At 40.6% G+C, this 25,228-nt stretch overlaps 1 protein-coding gene and 1 non-coding gene across 2 annotated transcripts in view; both read left to right on the top strand.

Moving 5' to 3' along the window:
- The first annotated feature begins 606 nt into the window (after window positions 1–606).
- Pdzrn4 (PDZ domain containing ring finger 4) overlaps window positions 607–25,228 on the top strand; it is a 158,916-nt gene continuing 134,294 nt past the window's right edge. Inside the window, exon 1 of the mRNA XM_048350950.1 lies at window positions 607–675. Within this exon, the coding sequence (XP_048206907.1) occupies window positions 607–675 (69 nt within the window). The remainder of the gene's footprint in view (window positions 676–25,228) is intronic.
- LOC125341652 lies at window positions 14,451–14,579 on the top strand. Its single transcript, XR_007209035.1, has one exon. It is a non-coding gene; the product is annotated as a small nucleolar RNA SNORA40 (small nucleolar RNA).

Genomic DNA, 25,228 nt, shown 5'->3' with positions numbered 1-25,228 from the left:
TCTGTTTTTGTATGTCTAATCCCCGTGCCAGTAGCTTGTCAATGGAGAAAATGAAGTGTCTGCTCTTTTTGGAAATGCCCTGTGCTCACCCTTTCTATCCTTAATAAACAGAGATGGTATTGACACAAGTGAATTTTGTTTAACCACACTACATTTGCTTCTTAATTAGTGAATATTCATCTGTCATCAGCCGCAGCTATGACACCCCCTCCCTGCTAACATGCTCTGTCATGAATAATCAATGAGGTCCTAATTAATATTCATGAGCCGGAATCTGTGTAGTCATGTGCACTGATGCAGAGACAGGGGGACTGTTGCCATGAACTGACTGAAAAACTCGTGTGTGTGTGTGTGTGTGTTGTGTGTCGGTGAGTGCGAGCTACTTAGAGGCAAGCAAAGAAGAGCATGCTGCCGCTGCACACCAGCCAGGCTTAGCCTTCCAGCTAGCAGCGGTTTGTCTTGTGTTTCTGGAATGAAGTGACTGTTGAAAACCAGTAGTGGAGTGTGGAGAGTTCAGTTCACTTGCCTTTCAATCCTGGGGAAATTAGAAGATTTTTGCTCTCTCTCCCTCCTCTCTCTCTCTCTCTTCTGTCCCTGCTTCTTAGAATGGGTTGCAATTTGTGCACTTTTCAGAAAAGAGAGGAACACTACAAACTGCTCTATGAAGTTTCTCAGGTGAGTTGCAGGTCTTAGACTAGCAGCAAATCCAGCCACGCTTTGTGTTTGTCTGCAGGATTAATACAGGATGCTTCCTGGCTAGCTTTTATTTGTGTTCTCCAGCACTGAGGGCAAGGCAATGAACTGCGTGGGGGCTTCTTTTTTGGGGTGGGGGAAGGTTTTTGGGGTGGTAGTGTGCAGTTTTCTTGCCACACCCCTTTCAGTGACTTCCTGTGGGATTCCTTTTTAAAAAAAAAAAAAAAAAACATTTTGTGTGTCTACTGCCAAGCTGTCAGTCATAAAAGAGGGGTAACAGTGAAATCTTTGCCTGTAATCTTTAGAGCAACCCTTTTCGTTTTGGAATCTGTTGACATTTGAAAATTAATTGTATCTTTGTCTGCATAAATATTGGGATTTAATAAGTCTGTGATCTCAGTTATTTCTGAATAGGCAGGAAAAGTTTCTTGACAAATCTTTTTATCCAGAGAAAATTATTTGATTCATTAGAAATTTTGTTTTGGTTTAAGAGGAAGATTTGGTGTTTTTTGTATTCTATAAGAAAAACAAAAATCGCTGAAATGTCTTGGCTTAAGAAAGAGAAAAAGGAATTTCTTTTTCTACTTGTTTTTGGATCCTTTTTTGAAAACTATTTTCATCTGTTTAGCACTAAATATTTATTTCAAGCGCATGTCAAAGTATCTGTGTATGGTATAGGAAAAGTGTGCAAATTCAGATGTCTCTTTAGTTGAATGTGAAGGGTACCTCAGAATAAAAGTAAGATGCTCAGCTTTCATAGTTGTAATAGAATTCTCTTAATTTGCCATTTTATTGAGCATGTTTGCCTGGGGGTGAATATTCAATGTTTTGTCTGGCAAAATAAAGTTTGTCAGTCTTTCATCCTGCCCCAGATGTAATTCTATTGCTTGTATTTTAGATAATATTATTGATATTAAAAATGTTTGGGATGTTTGCTGTTTGGTCCAGTAGTCAAGTGACCACTAACTACTGGTTCTTTAGATCCTTCTCTCCCACCCCCCCACCGCCCCCCCCATGATTCATTTCGCAGTGGGCTAATTACAAAGTGGATTTGCTACACATGAAACACCAGTCTCAATGTTAATTCACATTTTCATGGTAATGTGATCAGAGGCTCATTAGCCAGTTTCCAAAATGATCCTCTGCATTAATTAAATATAAAAATGACTCCTTTATCACTATAGAGAGGAAGAAAAATAGATTAACATTATTAATTACACTAGGGGAAATACCTTTTGCATTCTCTTCTTTTTGTAAACTACAAACTTGTAAGTATGAACTGAAAATCATGCTCGTTTCTCGGAGAAGCTCTCATCCACTTTGATTCATGGAAACAGACTCTAGGTGGAACACTGAGCCTTTAGTTTGCTTGTTGGAGTTTGAGTTTCGGTATTGTTTTTCTTTGGGCAGTCGTGGAGAGAGGAAGTGGATTCATCGACCTATTTTTTTTTATTTTCTCTGAATTCCTAAATGATATAAAAGTACAATATTGGCAGGGGCATTGCTGGCTCCCTCCTGATTATGACTAGGTTAAGCTGTTTTTATTCTGCTAGGAAATCTGGCAGGATTACTGGCTCCAGACAGGACCACTGGGTTTGCAGAAGAGCAAGGAGCCTTTGTTATGGATTTTTTAAAATGCTTGTTTGTGAGTTTTGCTTTCAAGTGCTTCCTAAATCTTGAGAAAATAGATAAGCCAAAGTCTTTATTGCCTCTTACCTACGCTCCTCCATATATTTCTTTTATTTTCCTCTACTCCTGAGTTGCAGTACTTATGATCTTTAATAAAGGGGGGTGGGAGGCACCGTGAAGTATTAGCTCCCATTTAACTGGCTTTTATTAGATACGTTAAAACCCCAGCTTAGAGGTCTTGCATGCATTTTTCTTTTTGCACAGAGCCCTCCTACAGTTTGTCCCCATCCTGCCTCCCGAGCCCCCACCCCAGCTTTGCCTTCTATGTTATTGAGTTAATGGGATAGATAAGAAATCAAAGGAAAACAGTGATAGGCTCATAATACACTAGAGCCCCGTGTGGTGCTGTAAACTAGTTTCTATTTTTATTTGGAAGGAAGGCAGCTCAAGAGCACACATGAAAGCAAGCATGTTCTTAACCAGGTGCTGTGGTGGGGGCCTCACTGGCTGCCCTCCCCTGGACAAGATACTGTGTACAATAGTAGCTTGAGACCGGACACCTGAGTATTTTTAGCTGGCTTACTAAAGTGAATGAGCTTATACCAATATTAACACTTGATTGTCCAAATCCTATTTGTGTATGTAGTTGTCATTCTTCTATCACCTGTCTTCGTGTATCTTTGGGTTAATATTAAGAGTAAATAACAGTTTATCAGGGGACACAATAAGGCAAAATTACTAGTGAATATTAAATGTGTGCCCACCAGCAAAATGTTTATTTCCTTATAATAGAATCATTACAATAATGGAACTGTTGGTCATTTTCTTTGGTGATTTAGGGGTGTGATAATACGGGCCAAGCAGAATCAGGGTTATGGTTTCTAAAGTCAATAAACAAAAGCAAATGTTGCTCCATGTATCACACCTGTAATCCTAGCTGATTAGAAAGCTGAGAGTGAGGGTCACTGTTCAAAGCCAGCCTGGGGAAGGAAAGTCTGTGAGACTCATATCCACCAAAAAGCTGGATATGGACTTGTGGTACAAGAGGGTCCTTGAGAGAAAAAAAACTAAGGGACAAAGCCCGGACCCTGAGTTTTCCAGGCCCAGTGTTAGCATGACATAAGTAAATGTGTTGCCTGATAAAGAATCCAAGTGGTGTGCTTATGTGTGAAATGAGATCAAGAATATATTTTGTGTATTATATGTATATATATATATATACACACACACACACACACACACACACACACATATATATATATATATGCTGCTCCTGTAGAGGAACTAAGACTTTCAATTGGCAGAAGAGATGGGATGTCACCTTTAAGAAAATTATTTTTAGCTGGAGCTGGCCCAATCAGAGTCTACTGTGAACACAGATGAAAGAACGTAAGGTATGGGTAGATCCCAGAGCCTTGATACCAAAGAGTTTCTATGAATCTTTATGTGTCTGTTAACTTTTCTATATGCCAGGGACTCAACTGGTTTTCTGCAGTATTTTTTTAATCCCAAGTAAGTTATTTATTAGCCTCTTAAGAATTAATAAGTGGGTGATTTGAACAATGCCTTTCTATTAACATGAAGTAAATTGACTGCTTTGTATGAATCTGATTAAATGGCCACCTGGACCTAGAAAGCTACAATAGCTTGAGAAGAATTTTTTACTTAATAATAGAATTTCTTCTAAGTAGATCTGATGACTTCTTAGGCAGATAGATAGATTAGATAGAGGGATAGATAGATTTATAGATAGATAGATAGATAGATAGATAGATAGATAGATAGATAGATAGATAGATAGATGTGTGAATTATAAATAAAACTATTATATAAAATAGTTATATATAAAATAATTATATATGTGAATTGTATATAAATAAATTATGTAGCTATATAAGTTGTAGCTTGTGATCACTGATCACAGTTGCCACTGAGATGTTCCTTGGAAATGAACACTGGATTAGAATCAGGGACAAATATTTAAAAGTTCCTCAGTCAGCACAAAAGTGTTTGTAGGATTTAATTTACATCTTCTAATGTAATAATGCAGGATTCTGTTTCTACTCACTTGCCAAATTAGAGAAAGAAAATTAATTTGCCTACCATCTCAGAAAAGCCAGATGAACGGTCATGGCTCTCCAGGCAGGGTCACTGACAGAGCTGATTTATTCATTTGAATGGCCGGGCACAGCTAAGAGATCTTCTCGCCACCTGCCCCTGTAAGGAAGCATTCCTGACTTTCCAGCAGCTCTCAGAGTGTGAAGCACTGGGCTAGACACTTTCCCTCTAATGTATTACCTAGTTCATCCTTACACAAAAAAATCCAGTCAGTGTTTCATAGTTTCTTCTCCTATTTTCTAGATACAATGAAGTCTCTCCTGTTTTATTATCATAAATTTCTTTCTTGAAGCTTGCAATAATTTCCTTTCTCACAATTCCATTTTGTCTAGAAATGTATATTGTCTCCTACTAGAGACTCACAACTCATCATGACTTAATTGCTTTCCCAAAGCTTTTGTTTGTTTGTTTGTTTTGGTGCTAGTCCTGGGTCTTGAACTCAGGGCCTGGAGATCTCAACTTCCAATTCTGATTTCACTGTTCAGGACCTTCCTGGGCTGACCCAAGGTTCCCTTTAGATTATCTTCCCTAAAGCGATGTGTAATCCCTCCTCATTCTCATCCCATTCCACACCCTTTACTTTAAATCAGGCTTGCCTCTGTACCCTTCAACTCCTGTGGGACACACTCCATATGCACATCACTTATTTCCATGCCTTGTGATTAAAATATCTCCTTGGGCAGAGAAATTTTGGCAGTGATTGGAGAACAAAGCAGTCTCTCCTACCTCGGAACTCTTGTAGCCTTTGTTCACACTTTTTAGTTTTGTTTGTTTTGTGCCAGTGGTGGGGCTTGAATTCGGGGCCTAGTTACTGTCCCTCTGCTTTTTCTCTCAAAGCTAGCACTCTACCTCTTAAGTCACAGCTCCACCTCTAGCTTGGTTTGTTTGTTTATTGGTAGTTAATTGGAGAGAAGAATCTCATGGAAATTTCCTGCCCAGGACTGGCTTTGAACCTCAGTCCTCAGATCTCAGTCTCCTGCATGGCTAGTATGATAGCTGTGAGCCACTGGCACATGTCTCGGTTCGTACTTTTTAAGATCTTTTATATTTATTTGCAGGTCCTAGGGCTTGAACTCAGGGCCTGGGCACTGTCCCTGTGCTTCTTTGGCTCAAGGCTAGCACTCTACCGCTTGAGCCAAAGCTCCACTTCTGACTTTTTCTGAATAGATTTTTGGAGATAAGAGTCTCAGGACTTTCCTGCCCAGGTTGGCTTCAGATCCTCAGATCTCAGCCTCCTGAGGAGCTAGGCATACAGATGTGAGCCACGGGTGCCTGGCTTGTTTTATTTGGGGAGGGGGGTATGAAGAGGAATATCTGACTGTCTGTACTATTGTCAATTATGTGTGCCTGAACTGTAAGCATTTAGAAGGCAGGTCAGATACTCATGTGTTCTCAGAGGAAGATGGGTGAATATAGTCATGACACTCAGTGCACACATGTGAACGTGGAACTGGGTGACTTGAGGGGAGGGGTGAGGTTGGGAGATATGGGAGAGAGTGATGGAAGGGGTGACATTAATCAAGATGCGCTGTACTTATAAATGGGCCTGTTTAGAAACCACTTTGTGAAACCACTTAGAGATAATTCTTAAAAATTACTAATTTAAAAAGAAAAAAAGAAGACCCAATGCGAGTGGCTCACTTCTATAATCCAGGCTACTAAGCAGGCTGAGATCTGAGAGCCACAGTTCACAGCTAGTGCAGGCATTAAGTCTGCAAGACTCTTAACTTCAACTTACCAATAAAAAGCCAAATTTTTAAGAATTGGTCGAGTGTGGTGGCTTATTTCTGTAATCCTAGCTACTCAGGAGGCTGAGATCTGAGGATCATAGTTCAAAGCCAGCCCAGGCAGGAAAGTGCATGAGTCTCTTATCTCCAATAAACTTCTTAGAAAAAGCCAGAAGTAGAACTGTAGCCCAAGTGGTAAAGCACTAGACTAGAGCACAAAAAGGCTCAGGGACAGCACCTAGACCCTGAGTTCAAGCGCCAGAATTGGCATCAAAAAGAAATGAATAAATAAATAGGAAAAAAATCTTAAATTCTAAAAAAAAAGTCAGAAGTGGAGGTATGCCTTAAGTTGTAGAGCACGAGCCACAAACAGATAAATCCAAGTGAGAATAAAAAGGAAAAGGAAAACAAAAGTGAGTCTCACGTCTTCAGAGTGTTCGTTTTTGTATTGCAGTACACTCACACTGGAAGAGCGAGTGAGGACCAAAGGTTAAGAACATCTCACTTGGGCTCCACCGCCCAAACTCTAGATGTGTGATTCCGTTAATAAACTTTCTGTCAATTGTGATGTGTGTGTGTGTGTGTGTGTGTGTGTGTGTGTGTGTGTGTGTGTGTGTGTGTGTGTGTGCTGGGGCTTGAACTCAGGGCCTGGATGTTGTCCCTGAGCTTTTGGCTGAAGGCTAGTGCCCTCTTCTACTTGAGCCATAGCATCACTTCTGGCATTTTTCTTTTTCTTTCTTTTTTTTTTTTTGTGGTGCTTAATTGAAGGTATGAGTCTCATGGACTTTCCTTTTTGGCTGTCTTTGAGCTGACATCCTCAAACCTCAGGATCCTGAGCTGTTAGGATTATAGGCATGTGCCAGCAGTGCCCAGTCAACTATTACTTTTTAATATGTGTGAAGTCCAGAATATTGTCCTGAAGGGCTTAAAGATCAATGTAGCCATCTTTGCTTCTGAGAAACACCTGAGAGATACCCAGGCAGAGTTTCCTGGGGTTGCTGAGTGCGGCATGAAAGCAACAGGGATGCTGACAGTGGCTCTTCAGAGGCTCATGATGGTGGGGTCTAGGCTGGGAGGGAGAGGAGGGGGCAAAGTCTATGGAGATGGCAAACAGATGACAGATAGGAGTGAACTTGGAGTAGAGGAATTAAAGCAATAAGTATTACAGAAGTCTACAATCTGAGGTGGGCAGGCTCCCCAGACCCATCTGAGAATGGTCAAGACCATGCCAGGGAATGTCTCTCATGCTCTCACTTTTTTGTTTTGTGTGTTTCTGTGGGACTGTAACTCTATGTGTGTGTATAGAAAGAGAAAGAGTGCATTTCTGATTGGATTTGGTTTAGTGTTGGAGACATTGGGGGTGGAGGACTATACAATAATGAAGGAAATCAATTGGGAGGCTATGCAAAGGGCAAGCTAGTAGAGAGAGAATGTAGAAAGAGCCTTCTACCTGTAATCCTACCTACTCAGGAGGCTGAGATCTGAAGATCAAGGTTCAAAGTGAGCCTGGGCAGGAAAGTTTTGAGAGCCTTATCTCCAGTTAACTGACAAAAAACCAGAAGTGGGGCTGTGGCTCAAGTGGTAGAGCACAGCCTTAAGGAAAAATGAAGGAAATCCGGTATGGAGGGAAAAAAAATGAACCTTTAGCTAAGTAGAATTCTATTTTTCCAAGGCAAAAAGGAACAAAACCAACAAATACACACCTTTAATGAAGCCTAGCTCAGTAGAGTGCCTGCCCAGTAAGCACAAAGCCTTGAGAAAGAAAACCCTAAGGTTCCAGTGTTGCTGATATGCAATACTTTTTTAAAAATACTTTTAGGGCTGGGGATATGGCCTAGTGGCAAGAGTGCCTGCCTCGGATACACGAGGCCCTAGGTTCGATTCCCCAGCACCACATATACAGAAAACCGCCAGAAGCGGTGCTGTGGCTCAAGCGGCAGAGTGCTAGCCTTGAGCGAGAAGAAGCCAGGGACAGTGCTCAGGCCCTGAGTCCAAGGCCCAGGACTGGCAAAAAAAAAAAAAAAATACTTTTAATGATTTTAAGAAATCAAAGTCAGTAAGTGAAGTGCCTCTCCCTATTAGAAGGATTAGACAATCATATATTTCATTTATATGTATGTATGTAAATATATCTCATTTATATCATTTATGTATACACACTTCCTTCTTTTGAGGGAGTGGGGGAGTCTGTGGGAGGGCCTATACATTCTGAGTATGTGCTCTACCACTGAGCCACACTGCCAGACCTTGCATTTCTTTTCTTTACTTTTTGTTTTCTCAGTATCAGTTCCCTGCTTTTGTGCTCACAGCTGGCACTCTATCACTTGAGCCGTGCCTCCATTCTAGCATTTTGCTAGTTAAGATGGAGTATTGAAGACTTAAATGCTTCAGCATGATCCTCCAGGTCTCAGCCTTCTGAGTAGCTAGCACCATAGGCACAAGCCACCAGCACCTGGCTTATCTTTACTTTCAGTTTATTGTCATCTATTAATTAATCTGAACCTAAGAGAAGGCCAGCCATGGGCTGCATAGCTGTTTAGATGACATACTGTAGGAAAACATTTTCTCTCTTCAGTATTATATACCAGACAACTATATGGCTGAGAACTTAACTAGTATATGTGCTGGGATACTGAACTATGCAACTCACCTGAAGTTTTTGGTTGCGAGGAATAATCCAATTAGAATATTTTTATTTTAACTGTTGAAGATAGTTCTCAAATATAGGATCTGCTTCACAAAAATACTTAAGATATGCTTATGTTTTACGTATTTCCAATCATGACAGGAACAACTGATTGAATGCGTATAAGCAAGTAGTAGTTTCTTTTATTCATTCATTCATTCATTTATTATTGTCAAAGTGATGTACAGAGGGGTTACAGTTTCATATGTAAGGCAGTAAGTACATTTCTTATTAAACTTGTTACCTCCTCATTTTTCTCCCACCTTTCCCCTCCCCAGTTCCCTCCCCCCACCCCAAATTGTACAGTTGGTTTACAGCATATTGTCTTGTAAGTATTGCTGTTGCATTGGTTCACCTTTTACCCTTTGTCTCTCCATTTTGATGTTCTCCTTCCCTTCCCTAGTTCCAATAAATGTATATATAATACCCAGGGTACCAAAATCAGTTACAATAAACCATAAGGAAGAAAAAAAAGCATAATTTCATATGGTACATTGAAAATAACAACAATGATAAACCACTTATTTCCATAATTTGGAGGTCATTTTGCTTAGTATAATGTGTTCATATGAACATAGCTATTGAGCTACTGTGATCTTCTGCTAGGACTATCCTAGACATGTATTAATTATTCCCAATGAAGGAAACCATAGAGTCCATGTTTCTTTGGGTCTGGCTCACTTCATTTAGTATGATTTTTTTCCAAGTCTTTCATTTCCTTACGAATGGGGCAATGTCATTCTTTCTGATAGAAGCATAGAACGCCATTGTATACATATACATATATATATATACACATTTCATTGTGTATATATACACATATATTTCATTTTCTTTGTCCATTATCTAAGTAGTAGTTTCTTAACTGTACAGAGTTATTAAGTAATTAAGTATGAAGATTAATTGATAGTGAAAAATCCTTTCTCCACAGTAAATCACTGTCCAAGACGGTGGTTTTCTATAAGTAGATTTTCACCTATTGAATTTTCACAAGTCCTTTAATAGGTATTTAGTCAATCTTATTAAATGATTAACAAAGGCACCAGAATTAAATCATCCCAGCTTGTAGCTCTCCATGGGGTCTGTCCTCTTCAAACCTTCATAAGTACAGGTGGCTCACACCTGTAATCCTAGCTACTCAGGGGGCTGAGATCTGAGGATTGCACTTCAAAGCCAGCCCAGGCCGAAAAGTCCATGAAGCCTTTATCATTAAATAACCACCAAAATTCCAAATGTAGAGCACTAATCTTGAGTGAAAAAGTTTAGAAACAGTACCCAGATCCTGAGTTCAAGCCCTAGGACTGGCACACACATGTGTACACAAATTAAATCCACAGGAGTGAAATTACATGGTAGTTGGCTAATGGCTAAAGGGTCTGCCTATGTCATTTAATCCTTTGGAGACACTTTTGTTCTCTCTCTCTCTCTCTCTTTCTCTCTCTCTCTCTCTCTCTCTCCTCTCTCTCTCTCTCTCTCTCTCTCTCTCTCTCTGTCTCTCTCTCTCTCTCTCTCTCTCTCTCTCTCCTATCCTAGTGCTTGCACCTGAAGAATTTTTGACATCTTTCTGAAGAAATGTCATCTTCTTGTGTTTAGTGTGGCTATAAGTATCACTGGGTAGTAATTTTGTCTTCACATGTGCAATTCTAGATTCTTCTGCACAGCTGTGCTTTTCATATCTGAACACATTACCAGGCATCCATAACCTGTCCCATCTCCTCCTTCCTCCAGCTGCATCCATTGCTTCCTTCTTAATTCCACCTCTCCCTCTGCTGAATGCCAGCTTTAAGAGGGGTTATTAGAAAGAGTTCATTGTTTCCTTCCACACAAAAAATAAAAAGGCTTCAAAGGTAGCAGCCTCATAGTCTCCTGTGTTTCCACATATAACATCTAATTGCTAATTTGTGCCATTCTCTAACAAGCTGTAAATCTCACTTTATGGTTGTTTAGGTCCTTGTAAAGCTCCCTTCCTCCACTGCTCCCTTCTGCTTTATGAAGCTTTGTAGAAATAGTGCAAGAAATGTTTTCTGGAAACTTCCTCACATCTCAGTGCAATTAGGTTTTTCTTTTCTTTCTGAACAAACCTCTCACTCTCAAGGCTCCTAAAAGAGTGTGTTTCCCCATACAAAATAAAATTAAGGAAAGCCACTTTCAAGGATATGTGAACACAGAGAATTTCTGAAATACCTAGTGTGATTTAAAGCATAATAAATCTACAGATGAAAGACCAGCACTGTAATCAGTGACAATGTTACCTATAATTAAATCACAGTCAAATACTTTTTTTTGGTACTTTTACTAGAGTTTGAACTCAGAGCCTCAAGCTTTCACTTGGCTTTTTTACTCAAGACTGACAATCTACCATTTGTCTATGCCTTCATTTCTGGCTTTTGAGTGGTTAATTGGAGACTAGAGTTTCAGATTTTTCTTGTTTGGGTAGACTTCAAACCATGATCCTCAGATCTTAGTCTCCTGAGTAGCTGGGATTATAGGCATAAGCCACCAATGTTTTATGTATATATGTGTGTGTGTGTGTGTGTGTGTGTGTGTGTGTAGGTATACATACATGTCATATATAATGTGATATGTATATTTTATATGTGTGTGATAGTTTGCCTGTATGAGGGTTTGAATTAAGGACATTGTCTCTTAGGCTGGTGCTCTACCACTTAAGCCACACTTCCATTTTTGGATTTTTACTGGTTAATTGGAAATAAGAGTCTCTCTGATCTGTTTGCCTGGTCTGGTTTCAAAGTCAATCCCACATTTTAGGCTTCTAACTAACTAAGATAATAGGTATGTCACTGGTGCCCAGGTTCATATGCACAAAAGTGTATTACTTTCTTAAAAAATAATTTTACTATCAAGGTGTTATCCAGGCATTTCATAAGTCAGATAATGAGTACATCTCTTCGTTTGGACAATGTCACCCCTTCCTTCCCTTTCCCCTCTCATCCCTGCCCACAACTTGTAGCATTCATTTTCCACATAGTGTCTACTGAATAGCTTGATTGCATTAATTCCCTCTTCCTCCCTCCCTTTCTGTGACCCCACTCGTATAAATAATTACACCACACTTGGTTTATGTTCCATATCTGGTAGGTGGTAACCCAGGATGAAAAGGAAACATAAGCTAAGGAATCAGTCTTCAAGGAGTATAGCATCACATGCTCCCATGGACGAATCCTAAGACAGATTTAGAAGTGAATGGCTATACCTCATTGGACATTATAAAGGAGGAGCATTTCTACATGGACAAGGGTAGTAAAAGGAACACTATAGAGCAGCTTAACATTGTTTTTGTTTGTTTGTTGGGGGTATTTTTGTTTGTTTTGTTTTTAGTGGTATGGGAGCTTGATCTCAGGCCTTGGCTTGCTCTATGCATGTTCCTCTGTGAAGTCACTTCCCACCCCCACCAACCCCTTGGCCTTACCTATATTTCAGATAGGGCCTCATGCATTTTCTACAGGTCAGCCTCAATCCTTGACCCTCCTATGTAGCTGAGATTGTAGTATGTGCTACCATACCCAGCTTGTTCTTTGTCTGTGTGTGTATGTGCAGTATGCTTGTGTGCATGTGCAGGTAATAAGGCTTGAACTCAAGGCCTGGGCTCTGTCTTTTTTCAAGGCTGGTACTCTACCACCTGACCCATACCTCCATTTCTAGATTTTTGGTGGTTAATAGCAGACAAGACTTTCAGGGACTCCCCTGCCTGAAGTGACTTAGAACTGAGATGGGAAGATCACAGCCTCCTGAATAGCTAGGATTCCAGATGTTGGGATTTTGATTTTTTAAAAGCAAGGTCATGGAAAAATGACTTCCCAGACATATTCTGTGGAAAATGGGAAAGAACAGCCTAACAAAATCAGGATAGGAGATGCTGGTAGAACACAAAGATCTTGGTCTCTGTGCAGAAATGGATGCCCCTGGTGCTGTAATTGCCAGAGGCCATGAGACACCCCTAAATATCAAATAGAGCCAATTTCGATCATGGAATATGTATAAAGGCTGCTGCTTGGTGCTTTACTTAGAAGAATGCAACTGTGGTAAGTAGACCTGTGGGTGGGTGTTACCCTGTTCCAATATTCAGGGCAGGTTCTCCTTTCTTAGTTAACCCGCTCTGGAAACAACATAGAATTTTAACAATCTCCAAGAGGTTTTTCTATCCAGTCAAGTTATCCATCGATAACAATGCTCACGGATTTTTGTGAGTATATGCCAGTGCTGGGGCTTGAACGCAGAACATTGGTGCTGTTCCTTAGTTTTTTCACTCGTCTGGTGCTTTACTACTTGAGCAGTGCTTCCACTTCTTACTTTTTGGTTGCTGATGGGAGATAAGGGTTTCATGAACTTTTCTGCCTGGGCTGGTTTCAAACCACAATCCCCAGATCTCAGCACCCTGAGTATCTAGGATTACAGGTGTGAGCCACCAGTCCCAAATGTCACAGATTACTATTTAAATTTCCCCTTACATGTACCTATCCAAGGTACCCTTTCAGTATAAGGAAGAGAAAAATAGGTTCCGTATGTCCCATATGTCCTTCCTCATTGTTTTAATTCATTTAAATAAAAATATTTCAGCAATGACAGTCCATCAGTAGTAGGGTTTGAAAGCCTTTGCCCACTATTCCATATGTCCAGGTTTACCATTGGGCATCCTCCATAGTCTTCTGTCTTTCCTCATTCTCTCCTAACAACCCAAAATATAAACTGAACTCAACTGATTCTTCCCCTCTCTTCCTCTGTCAACACAAAGTCTCTTCAGCTTACCAGAGCCTGCACTCATACAAACCATCGTGTCTTATGACTTAATTCAGTTTTGCCATCTGGGAAACCAGAAGAACTCACTCTGCGTCCAGCTCCTCTTTCACAGTGCTTCACAATTGGACCTGGGGTCAAATGTTTTCCTCATTTAAGTTTAGTTCTTGTCTTCCTAGGCAACTCCACTCACTCACATGGTATCTGACCAACCAACAATTTAACACAATGTCAGGGGGACATAGGGACAATTGTATTTGTTTAAAGAAAAAAAACTCATTTATTTAGAGTGTGCATGCACGTGCATGCGTGCGTGCGTGCGTGTGTGTGTGTGTGTGTGTGTTGAACTCAGAGCCTGGGTGCTGTCTTTAAGTTTTTTTTGCTCGAGGCTAGCACTCTGTTGCTTGAGACACGGCTCCACTTCCAGGTTTTTGGTGGTTAATTGGCGATAAAAGTACTATAGACTTTCCTGAATCATGATCCTCAGATTCCAGTCTCCTGAGTAGCTAGAATTATAGACATGAACCACCAACACCCAGCTAAGAACTCCTTTATTCTTGCCACTGGTATCCAGTGAGTTCTTTGAAAACAAAATCATTAAAGAAATTATATATGCTGTGTTTCTTGAAGTCATCTATTTTAAGGTATACCTTAATTGCAAGGCTCCTCATCAAGTTTAAGAGCAGTTGAGGGGTCATGGTTGGCATGCATATTTTAAGGTGAATATTTTCATATTCATACTGATTACAAGATGCATCTCATTTCTTCAAGCAATACTATGTGGGGGGACACATAGGTGTTAGGTGAAGCAGATCTTTTTGTTATTAAAAAGCAAAGTGCCTAGCACTTGTGCGTGTGTGTTTGTTTAATTTTAACAAAGCCATACTGACAGGTGCAAGCAGTAAATTCTCTTTTGCAACCCAGAACTCATTGTGGAATATGAGATTGTGACACAGGTAAGAAAGAATATGATTCCTACAATAGATGGCAATGATGGGGGTTTGTTAACTCGTGCAGGTTGGCTCTGAGAATAAAGTTGATGTAAAAGCTAAAAAATAATAGTGCTGATTTCCCATGATTCTTGACTATAAGCCTAGCTACTCAGGAGATTGAGATCTTAGGATGGTGGTTCAGAACCAACCTGCACAGAAAAGTGAGACTTTTATCTCTAAAAACCGAAAAGCTGAAAGTGGAGGTGTGGGCCAAGTGGCTAAGCATCAGCTTTGAGTGAGAGAGCTAAGCCAGAGTGTAGGGCCGCAAATCATGTAGAATGCCAGATAATGGCATATTGAATTAAACATTAGACCAGGACAATCCTTCCATCACTGTAATGGTATTTCATCATATGTGAAATTCACACCATGGATTATGTGGTTTAATCTAATCTTTTCCACCTTCTGAATAGCAAGTTGCCAATGAGTATGAGTGACCTCAACCAATGTGTAAATATTACAAGATTCATTTATGTGATGTACTGGGAAATAGTATGCTGTCAACAAATGGATTTAGATAGTTTGTAACTGACCATTTTTTTCAGGCTTATGAGATAGATACGAATACTAACCAGATTAAACAGTTGTTGATGAGTACAGGTGTCTTACACCTGTAATCCTAGCTACTCAAGAAGCCTAGATCTTACGATTGTGGTTCAAACCAGCCAGGCAGGAAAATCATCCGTGGAACGCTTTATCTCCATTTAACTACCAAAAATCCAGAAATAGAGTTGTGGCTCAAGTGGTAGAACACCAGCATTGAGCAAAAAAGCTAAGTGACAGAACCTAGGGCCTGAATTCAAGCCCCAGTACTGGTGGGGAAAAAAAAAGTTCAAATTAAGTCAGATACAAATTTGTAAAAATAAGAAGTTGCCCTATAGTTCTTCTAAAGCATCATTCCTGTCTATTCATGAAGTTCCAATAGTGAATAAAAGTATTTAAAGCAAATGGTATTTATAAATAGCTCTCCTGCTAGTTTCCATGTTCATTACTTCCTGAGCTGATCTCCTGGAAAGCCTGTGTTTCCCAGCTGGGACATTGATTCTATGTCTGTGACAGGTGGAATATGACCACAGTGTCCCCCTTGGTCTCTTTGAGCACCTCACTAACAGTGTTGTAAATGTGCAAATGGCTGTTCCCCAGTGCTTTCCTCTTCTTTTTCACAGATACCTAGTCTTCATTTTTCCCAAGAAAAGTAATTCTCAAACTTGGGCTCCTCACTTTCAAGTTTACCTTGACAGCTTTGAGATACAGGTAGCTTCTTGGCCAGTATTATCTGTGTTGTATAGATCACAGAAAAATTCTGAGAATGAGCAAGTGAGGGAAAATAATACACTCATTAATTTGAGATGTCTTTTTGTTGATACATTTCACAAAGGTTTAGTTTCAGTTTTTAATATCCTGTAATAAATGATTGCTTTTAGAAGGTGCATAAGATCTGGCTTCACAGGATCTTGAGAGCCATGTATTTGCATATTATGAATAGCATCACAGAGCCCAGCCAATGGGTGATGGTCATCTAATATTCCCTTGAATCCTCCCCAAGAGCAAACCATCATTTGTGACAAATACTCTGATCCAAGAGAATCACTCTTCTTCCTTAAATTATTCAATATAATACGTTTTCAGTTGTCGAGAAAGCTAAATAAGAAGCATATTTCTTGTCTAAGTCCTAATAAAGTCATACTATTTAAATTTAACAAACTGTGTACCTGAAATACTCATACATCATTTAGCACAACCTTTCAATGCTCTTAACTTGTAAAAAATAAAGCATTGGAATAGTGGAGCTAGGCTGGTAGAGCACCAGCCTTGAGCAGAAAAGCCAAGGGGGAACTCAAGGCCCTGAGTTCAAGCCCCAGTCACACAAAAGCCCCAGCAGAGCTTTGGAGGTGGGATGTCTTTTGGCTAGGCAGTGAAGTCAGGTTTTACCAGTTCTGTTCTGGCTAATCTTTGGGTGTGCTTGCCCTGGGGAAAAGTAGACAGCTTTGAACAAGGCAATGCCACGTGGCTGACTGAACTGGAGGAGTTGAGCCAGAGCCATGATGGGTCAGCCTCTCTACCCGCCAGCCCTTGGAAACAAGTTCTAAAAGAGGGGGAAACTGAATGCAGAGCCCCCACTATGTCCAGACATTTATCTTTCCAGTGTGTGGACATAATTTGCAAGCCATCACCAAATCTTCCTTCCCAAGGAAACTTCAATTGCTTCCAAGCTCCAGTGAGCTTTCCTGAAGACTAGATTGTTTCTCTTCTTATCCAAATCTGTGGCTCATTCTTTCTACAATGAAGAGTGCCAGCGGGACACATGACTTTGAAAGGCTCATCAATGGGAATGTGACTGACTGATTAGATCCTTAGATTTGGATTGATTGGGCTAACACCACATCATGTCTCAACGTAGTTGTAACTTAGCAAATACAGCCTGGGCCCATAGTGTTGAGCTCTGAACCTCCAGCGTCCCTGATGAGGGTGTCCTATGACCAGTAGCTTCAGATGCACTCATCTGTCTTCTTGTCCCATTACATTTTGTGTGACTGATGTCCTGTACCCATTAAAATTGATGGGAAAGAACAAAGAGAAGAAAAATGTGCCCTTCAATTGATTATTTCCCTGAAAGAGCAAATGAGAATTCTCCAGTACCAACCAACACAAGATTTAGAGGGGTTCATCACCCCATTTATTAAAGTGCTCTAATGAGCTAGGTTTACTAAACAGACTCTCCTAGTTTATAAGGGCATGCTTTAAAATTAAACCTTCTTCCAAAGTGTGTTTGATCTTTATAAGATGAATGTAATAGCTGTAACATTGTTTAGAGTCAGGAGTTATTTTGGTGAATTCTCAGAATCACCTAGATCAGATGTTAGATTTTATGTTTGTCTGATTTTTTTTCTTTTCCTTTCTGATGAACTATCCTAATGGCTCATTTTCCTCTGTCAACAATAGTCAATAATTAATCTGGCCATGATGATGAACTGAAGCCAAAAGTGTAGTCATTTGAAAAGACCTGGGCTCCCTAGATGTCCTTGGATCTGTTGCAGGTTGTCTTTGTGCTCAACAAATTGCAGAACAGCAAGATAGCTCCACAATGCTCACAGAACATTTGTTGAATTATATTCTTCAATGTTTTAGACATGAAAATAAAACCTGTCTCTGGCAGTGCCAGGCACGTGGCCTCTCCCTTGTATTTCTCTGGTGTTTTGTTTTTTTTTTCCTTTGAGGTAGAGGAAATGTTGTATACTTGTTTTTTGGGAAGTATAACAGACTAACATTTTTTTCTCTGTTTGTGTGCCAGTCTAGGGTTTGAACTCAGGTCCTGAGTGCTGCCTAAACAGTTTTGCTCAAAACTAATATTCTACTACTTGAGCCATCACTTAACTTCTGGTTTGTTTTGGTGATTAATTGGAAGTCAGAGTTTTGTGGACCTGGGCTGGCTTTGAACTGCTATCCTCAGATCTCAGCCTCCTGAGTTACCAGGATTTCAGGCATGAGCCACCAACACCTGACTCTTCTCATGAATTACAAAAGTTTGAAGAGAACAGAGCTCTCAGAGAGCTCTGATGACAGACATGAGTCACATTTTTAGAAGATCTACATTTATCTTTTATCAAATTCCAAAGGAAATCAAGATGAATTCTTTTGGAGTGAATGTTCTGGTGGGACATTTGACTGCACTGGGACCTCAGAGTGATTTGAGTGCTGTGTACAATATCATCCCTGGAGAGACACAGGAAAGTGAGAAGCATTCTTTTCATGTTGACCCTGGTCACACTGGTGACAGAAGCTATTCTGAGACTTTGACCATGGGATAAGTCTGGGAACAGTTGTCAAAGTGGCTATGGCGTGGCTAGTCCACATTTTCAATATTAGTGATCATATTTTGTACAAATACTGGGATTGACTGGGATGCAAATGGCAGCAGTCAGACTATAGGCATGAATTTAAATGCATATAAAATTATGCATTTGACAGATACCACCACAGTTTGAAGCTAGACCAGGCAGCAAGTCCATGAGATTTTTGTCTTTGATTAACCACTAACAAGCTAGAAGTAGAGCTATGGCTCAAATGGCAAAGCACAAAGCACCAGCACTGAGCCCAAAAACTGAGGGACAGCACCCAGGACTAGCAAAAAATAAAAAGGTGATTAGTTGAAATGACCAAGTGAAATTTTTAGGCTTGATGAAAGGCTTGTCTTCCAATTTAGTTGGGTGGTACTATGGAAAAAAAAATCAAGCATTCGTACCGTAGTCCTGAATTCTATGCCTTTCCTCAACAGTGGGCTATTTGAAAGCCTTGAACCCATGCAACCCAAGGGTTTATTGTAGTTAAATAACCATATTAATAACATCATAATTGGACTAGCAGTTTTCATTCTAGCTCCTTTTGAACTCAATCCCAGTAAGAGAGGTCTGTGCCGCTAATTATGCATATTAATTGGAGAAGTAGCTCAGTGTCGTTTTTTTCAAAACACTTAGTTATCTTTAATAATACATTCCATTACATCAGCATTGTGGTCAATATTTGCACCAAGATAGCCTCAAATCTGTCTCAACGTTCAGTATTAAACTTCTGTTGTGTTTCCTATTCATTCACTACAGACCCTAATTAGCAAGCAAGCCAGTGTGTGCTCATGTGACTCCCTCCTCTGTCCCTGTTACTCCCCCCATAGTATTGTAGTTTGAACTCAGGCACTCATGCTTACTAGGCAAGCACTTTGTCAGGTGCAAAGTCCTTGGATTGCATCCTTTTCCTGTGCTTCCCCTGTAGCCAAAACCACAGATACTTGGCATCCTACTCAGCTTATCTATTGAGATGGTGTCTTGCTCAGGTCTGGCTTGGGTGATCTGGAATCTCAGTCCTCCCAGTCTCTGCCTCCCAAGTAACTGGGATTACAGGCATGAGCCACCAAGCCTAACGTTTAATGTATAATTGCAACTTTCCTCTTTTACCTGACTGTATTTCTTTTCAGGATAACTAAAAACTTGATGACTGTTTCTTTGGAGATTATACAACATTTTTTTTTCTTTTTTTGATGTTTAGGTTTCCCAGACATTCTGATCTAGGTGGGGCAAGGAGGACATTTTTACATTTTGTAAAAAGAGAGATGAAAGTTCACCCTAAATTACATAGCCAGTGCATATCCTATTTTGGGATTTTTCCCATATTAATAAGATAAATCAGTCATAATCATATCCCTGTGCCTTAGCATATGTCTGGGATATAATGTGTTGAGTAGTAAATGTTTACTGAATGAATGCTCGCGAATGAGTTGAAGGAAGTTGTATGTTGAAAGAAGCCTTTTAAATGTCATGTCTAGTGTTTGAACTGAACTGGCTAGATAATGAGCAGTACTGGATCACATAAACAGGATCAATGCTGTGAACTAGCACAAGAGCAGATAAATTTGAGATAAATAACTGGAGCATTATTAAAATTATCACAAGCAAACTGAGTGAGCAAGAAGCCCAAGTTCAAGCCACATATTAACAGCTGACTAGAAAAAAGACAGAAGTGTAGCTGTGACTTGAGTGGTACAGTGAAAAAGCTAAGGGACAACACCCAGGCCCTGAGTTCAAGTCCCAGTACCCAAGCTAAGCAGGCAGGCAAAGCCCTGAGTTCAAATCCCATTACTGGCACACACACACACACACACACACACACACACACACACACATACACAAACAAATAATCAAGATGATAATTCGGTGGGGCCAAAAATAAAATGAGAAGACAAGACCCAATGTCAAAGAACAAAGTAAGAATTACTTCTTGACCCTTAACCTTGAATGGAAAAGCCAATGGAGATAGGCAGAACCCAACATCGCGTCTGCTTTCCACCATAGCTGTGTGCAAATGCTGTTCCCATTTAGAGGACAACCTGTCTTCTTTGTGCTGAAACCTTTGAATCTGATTGCATTGCATAGAATCTGCTCGTTGTTCAACTCATGTCTAATTATTCACATGTGGAAATGCCTTTTTCCCCTTACTTTGGATTTTTGTTGTTTGTTTTGGTGTGTGTGTGTGTGTGTGTGTGTGTGTGTGTGTGTGTGTGTGTGTGTACTGTGGCTTGAACTCTAATCCTCTTCATACCTAGCTTGCTTATTGTTAGATGGTGCCGCACCTCCAGTTCAGCTTTCTGCTGGCTAATTGGAATAGTCTCACAAACTTTTCTGTTGGGTCTGGCTTCTAAGAGCAGTCCTCTGGATCTCAGCCTCCTGTGTAGCTAGGATTACAGGTGTGAGCTGCCAGCACCTGGCTTCCTCTAACTTTTAACTTTTTATTCTTGTGGTTGGAAGGCTATTTGCTGGGGGAAAAGCAGATCCTCCCAAAAGTGTGGAATTACCTAATCTGAGGATGATACAAACTCCCTGCTATTGAGTTATACTGCTGTAGATTGGATATCTCAAAAGTACTGGCTGCATTTTTCCCAAATGTGTTTTGCTTCAGGATAATTTTTAAAGATTATTTTTAAGTAGTTGTACAAGAGTTGCCATTCAGCAGAGCAGTTGATGATTACAATGCATCTTGATCCATGTCACCCCTTCCAACATTCTCCTCCATCCCTCCCAACCCCACCTCTTCTCTGGGTTTTCTTAATTTTGGCAGGTATGCAGTGAATCTTAGGATGCTTTTTAAATGTGAAATGGGACTGCAATGAGTGGTAGTAACGTTTTGACAGAAGGAAAGTTGCTTAGACTTTAAAATCTATTTCAACCTTTCCAGCTAACACTAAAATAAGCCTCAAGTTCTATAGCAAAAAAAAAAACCAAAAAAAAAAAAACCAACATAAAAAACTTAGAATGACTTATTGCTTTCTTCCCCATCCCCCAACTTTTAGCTAGAGTAGAATAAAAAGATGGGTTAATGTTCCCATTTCAGGCATGTGCTGATAATTCTAATTTCCAGAGAAGCAGCACCCATTCCATCAATGCTTACTTTGATTGTCTCAATGTCAGAAACAAGACATTTGTTTCAATTAAAATAATTTGATTTGTGACTATCAAATGTGCCTCTTATATATCATCACAACGCATTAGTGCCTTTTTAGCAACCTGAGCAGTAAATTAACCCAATCTTTGATAGTGACTATCCAGTTAAAGACCCAAAGCTATTGAGCTCACCCCAGCAGTGAAGCCTAGAGCTCACCCAGTGGGGGACCTTAGGAGTGCAGGCAGGCCTTGAAGCCGGGGCCCAGCCATCTCACACCAGGAGTCCTAGCTATGTGCATGGTGAAGATAAGGTGGATCATGATTCCAGGCCAGCCTGGGCAGAAAAGTTCATGGGACTCCATCTCAGAAGAAGCTAGGTGTTGTGGTACACGCCTATCATCCCAGCTTGATGGAAAGTGAAAAATAGGTGGACTGCAATCCAGGTACAGGCCCAAGTAAAAATCAGAGCCATTTTTAGAAATAAGCAGTGCAAAGCTGAACACGGTGGCTCATGTGTGTGGTCCTGGTTACTCAGGAGCCTGAGAAATGGAGATGGGGATTCAAAGCCAGCCTGAACAAGAAAAGCCAGGAATGGAGTTGTGTCTCAAGGCTGGAACACATTAAAAAATAATAATGACCACTGCAAAAAAAAAAAAAGAGCTGAAGGTGTGGCTGGATGGCAAAGTGCCTGTGGTGATGCAGCACGGTCCTGAATTCAAATCCCAGTCCTTCACAGACAAACGAGGAAGGAACTACTAAAACAATAGGACCCTGGCCTTCCAGGGCTTGGTGTCTTTAGGACACATCCCAAAAACCTGCCCCAGGCTGGACTTTCCATCTTCAAAACTATGAGCTAGCTAGGCGCTTGTGGCTCACACCTGTATCCCAGATAATCAGGAGGCTGAGAACTGAGGATTGTGGTTCCAAGCTAGTCATGACAGGAAAATCCATAAGACACTTATTTCCAGTAAACCACCAGGAAACTGGAAGTGGTGCTGTGCCTCAAATGATAGAGCTCTAGCCTTGAGGAGTCAGTGGTAAGGGTCAGTGCCCAGGCCCTGAGTTCAAGTCCCACAGCCAGAAACAAAGAACTAGGAGCTAACCTTTCTTTATCAAGTCCCAGGCTCAGACACTGTGATAGCAATAACAAGAGATGAATTAACAAAATCAGATTTGAAGTTTATCTGCAGGGAATCAGGGTTATTATCAGTGAGATACGGCAGGAAACTGTTCACTGTAGGTTTAGGAAGAGAGACTTGTCTTTCCTTCCAAATGAAAGGAATGGGAAGGAAAAGAAAGGAGCTCATGTATGAGCAGAGAGTCCCTGGCTGTGACTTGAGCATTGGGTACCCCCCCCCCCCCCCCCCACACACACACATACAGGCTCCTACGGAAGAACTAGTGAGCGAGATAACAAGACACTGCAGGTGAAGAGATGAAGCTTAGCATCTGGGTGAGAGAAATGAGATGGGGAAGAGAAAGCTGTGAGGCAGGCCCTCAGCCAGACTCATGACGAGGTAAATGGTTTCCATAGAGAAGGCTCGAGAGACACGGGAATTAAAGGAAGTTGTAGAAGCTTCACCTGGGGGCCACAGCATTGGGGCAGAAGATGACAGCTCTCTCCACTTGGCCTCTGAAGGCCAGAGCAGGGATTGCCGATACCTGAGGTATACAGTTGAGTCCTGAGTTCAAAGGGTTGGCAGAACAACCAGTTGCCAAAAGCTGGAATCCCAGCTTCTCAGAAGCCTGAAATCTGGAGTGTGGAGGTTTGAAGCCAGCCAGACTCTGTCTCCAAAATAGCCAGCAAAAAGATGAGCTGGAGGCTTGAGTGGTAGAGCACCATCTAAGCAAGCCAGCCAAGTTAACAGAGGCCCTGAGTTCAAACCCCAACAAAAATTTTTTAAATAGTTGGTACTATACTAAAATGGTGGGTGCCAAGAATTTAGACAAATTCTGTTTTATTCAGAGATTTGAATGGACAATAGATAAATAGACAGACAGATAGATTGGCATGCCATGTTTAAAGGAAGGAGATTTGTCTGTGATTATGACATTTTTCTTTAGTGTCCCTTGGTACTTTGTAAATCTGACCTATTTTCTGTGTGTGCATGTGTGAGAAAGAGAGAGAGAGAGAAAGAGAGAGAGCGAGAGGGAGAGAGGGAGAGAGAGAGTGGGCACACACATGTGTGCATGTAGGTGCACATGAACACTGGTACTGGAACCTGAACGCAGGGCCTCTCATTCTCTCTCAGCTTTTTTTGCTGAAGATTGGTGCTGTACTGCTTGAGCTCCACTTCTGCTTTCGCTTTCTTTTCCAGGCTGGCTTTGAGCCATGATCTTCAGACCTCAGCCTCCTGAGTAGGTAGGATTGCTGGCCTGAGCCACCAGTGTCTTTAGCACCAACATTTTCAAGCAACTTAGAACCCACTGGAGGAGACGAGGGCCTTGATATATGACACCTGATTTAGGCTGATGTAACGAATTTGAAGATGTGTTTGCACATGCAAGTTAAAACTGTACAGCATCAGGAGTGGTTGAAACTCCATATGCTTCTTTTGGCTAACACCGATTGCAGCTTGCAGAAATATGAATGAACATCCAGAAGTTGGAAGGCTGCCTTTGTCTAAAATCTGTGCTTTTCAATTAGCCACAACAGACATAGTGAGAGTAACATTCCTTGGGCTTGCTTCCCCACCCTCCCAGAGCTGAATCCGATTTCAGGACTAAGCAAAGGCAGTGTGTACGAATGTCACTGAATATACCCATACAACCCAAGATTCAATTATTTTAGGAAGCTCTTCTGAACAAGACTGTAATGTGTAAATATTTAGTAGATGCTACAAATCATTTCTGCCTTGCAACAAACATCAATTAGTAGTATTTCACACATGACAATTCCTGGGACTGGTTGACTTATTTCAACAGCATAGCTCTGTATCACCTATATTTAGAACTATTTTTTTTTTAAAGAGAGAGAGCTGAGAACTGTGGCTCATGCCTGTAATCCTAGCTACTTAGGAAGCTGAGATCTGAGGATCACTCTTCAAAGCCAGCCTTGGCAAGAGAGTCTGGGAGATTTTATTTTTTATTCCAGCAAAGGCAGGAATTGGCGGTGTGGCTCAAGTGGTAGAACAGCGGCCCTTGAGCCAAAAAACCAAGTGAAAATGCAAGGCCCTGAGTTCAAACCCCAGTTCTGATATATACTCAAAATAAAGCAACAACCCCAAAACAATAAATTAATGTTAGTTTAAGTAAAAAGGAAACTTCTGGAACAAGTTACAGTTTGGATATTTGACTATAGAGTAGGAAAAATGACTTTTTTCCCCTATAAGATGTATCTTGAACTGCTTTGCATGAAATTGAGGAATGTCTGAAACTTTCAACTTGATGCAATCTTAGTTCTGCTTCCCGAATAAGTGGTAAATTTTCCATATTGATACATGTTCTGCCAGGAGATCATAAACATAGGATCCCTACCATATGTTTTTAATTTTGCCTTTTTGTTTATCATTTACCAGTTACATCTATAACTCTCCATTCCTGGCTTGAATAAATATCCTGCTTTCCAAATATTGAAGTCAGTGCTAAGAACAGCACTACTCTTTACTATGGTATACACTAAACATATTTGATGGCTATAGCTTTTCCATGAATGAAAGTAAACATATTTAACTGGTTCTGTGCTTTTTAGTGAATAAT

Source organism: Perognathus longimembris, chromosome 1, assembly GCF_023159225.1.
Source record: "Perognathus longimembris pacificus isolate PPM17 chromosome 1, ASM2315922v1, whole genome shotgun sequence".
NCBI lineage: Eukaryota > Metazoa > Chordata > Mammalia > Rodentia > Heteromyidae > Perognathus > Perognathus longimembris.
Note: the sequence above shows the minus strand (reverse complement) of the source record. Positions and strands in the feature narration are given on the sequence as shown.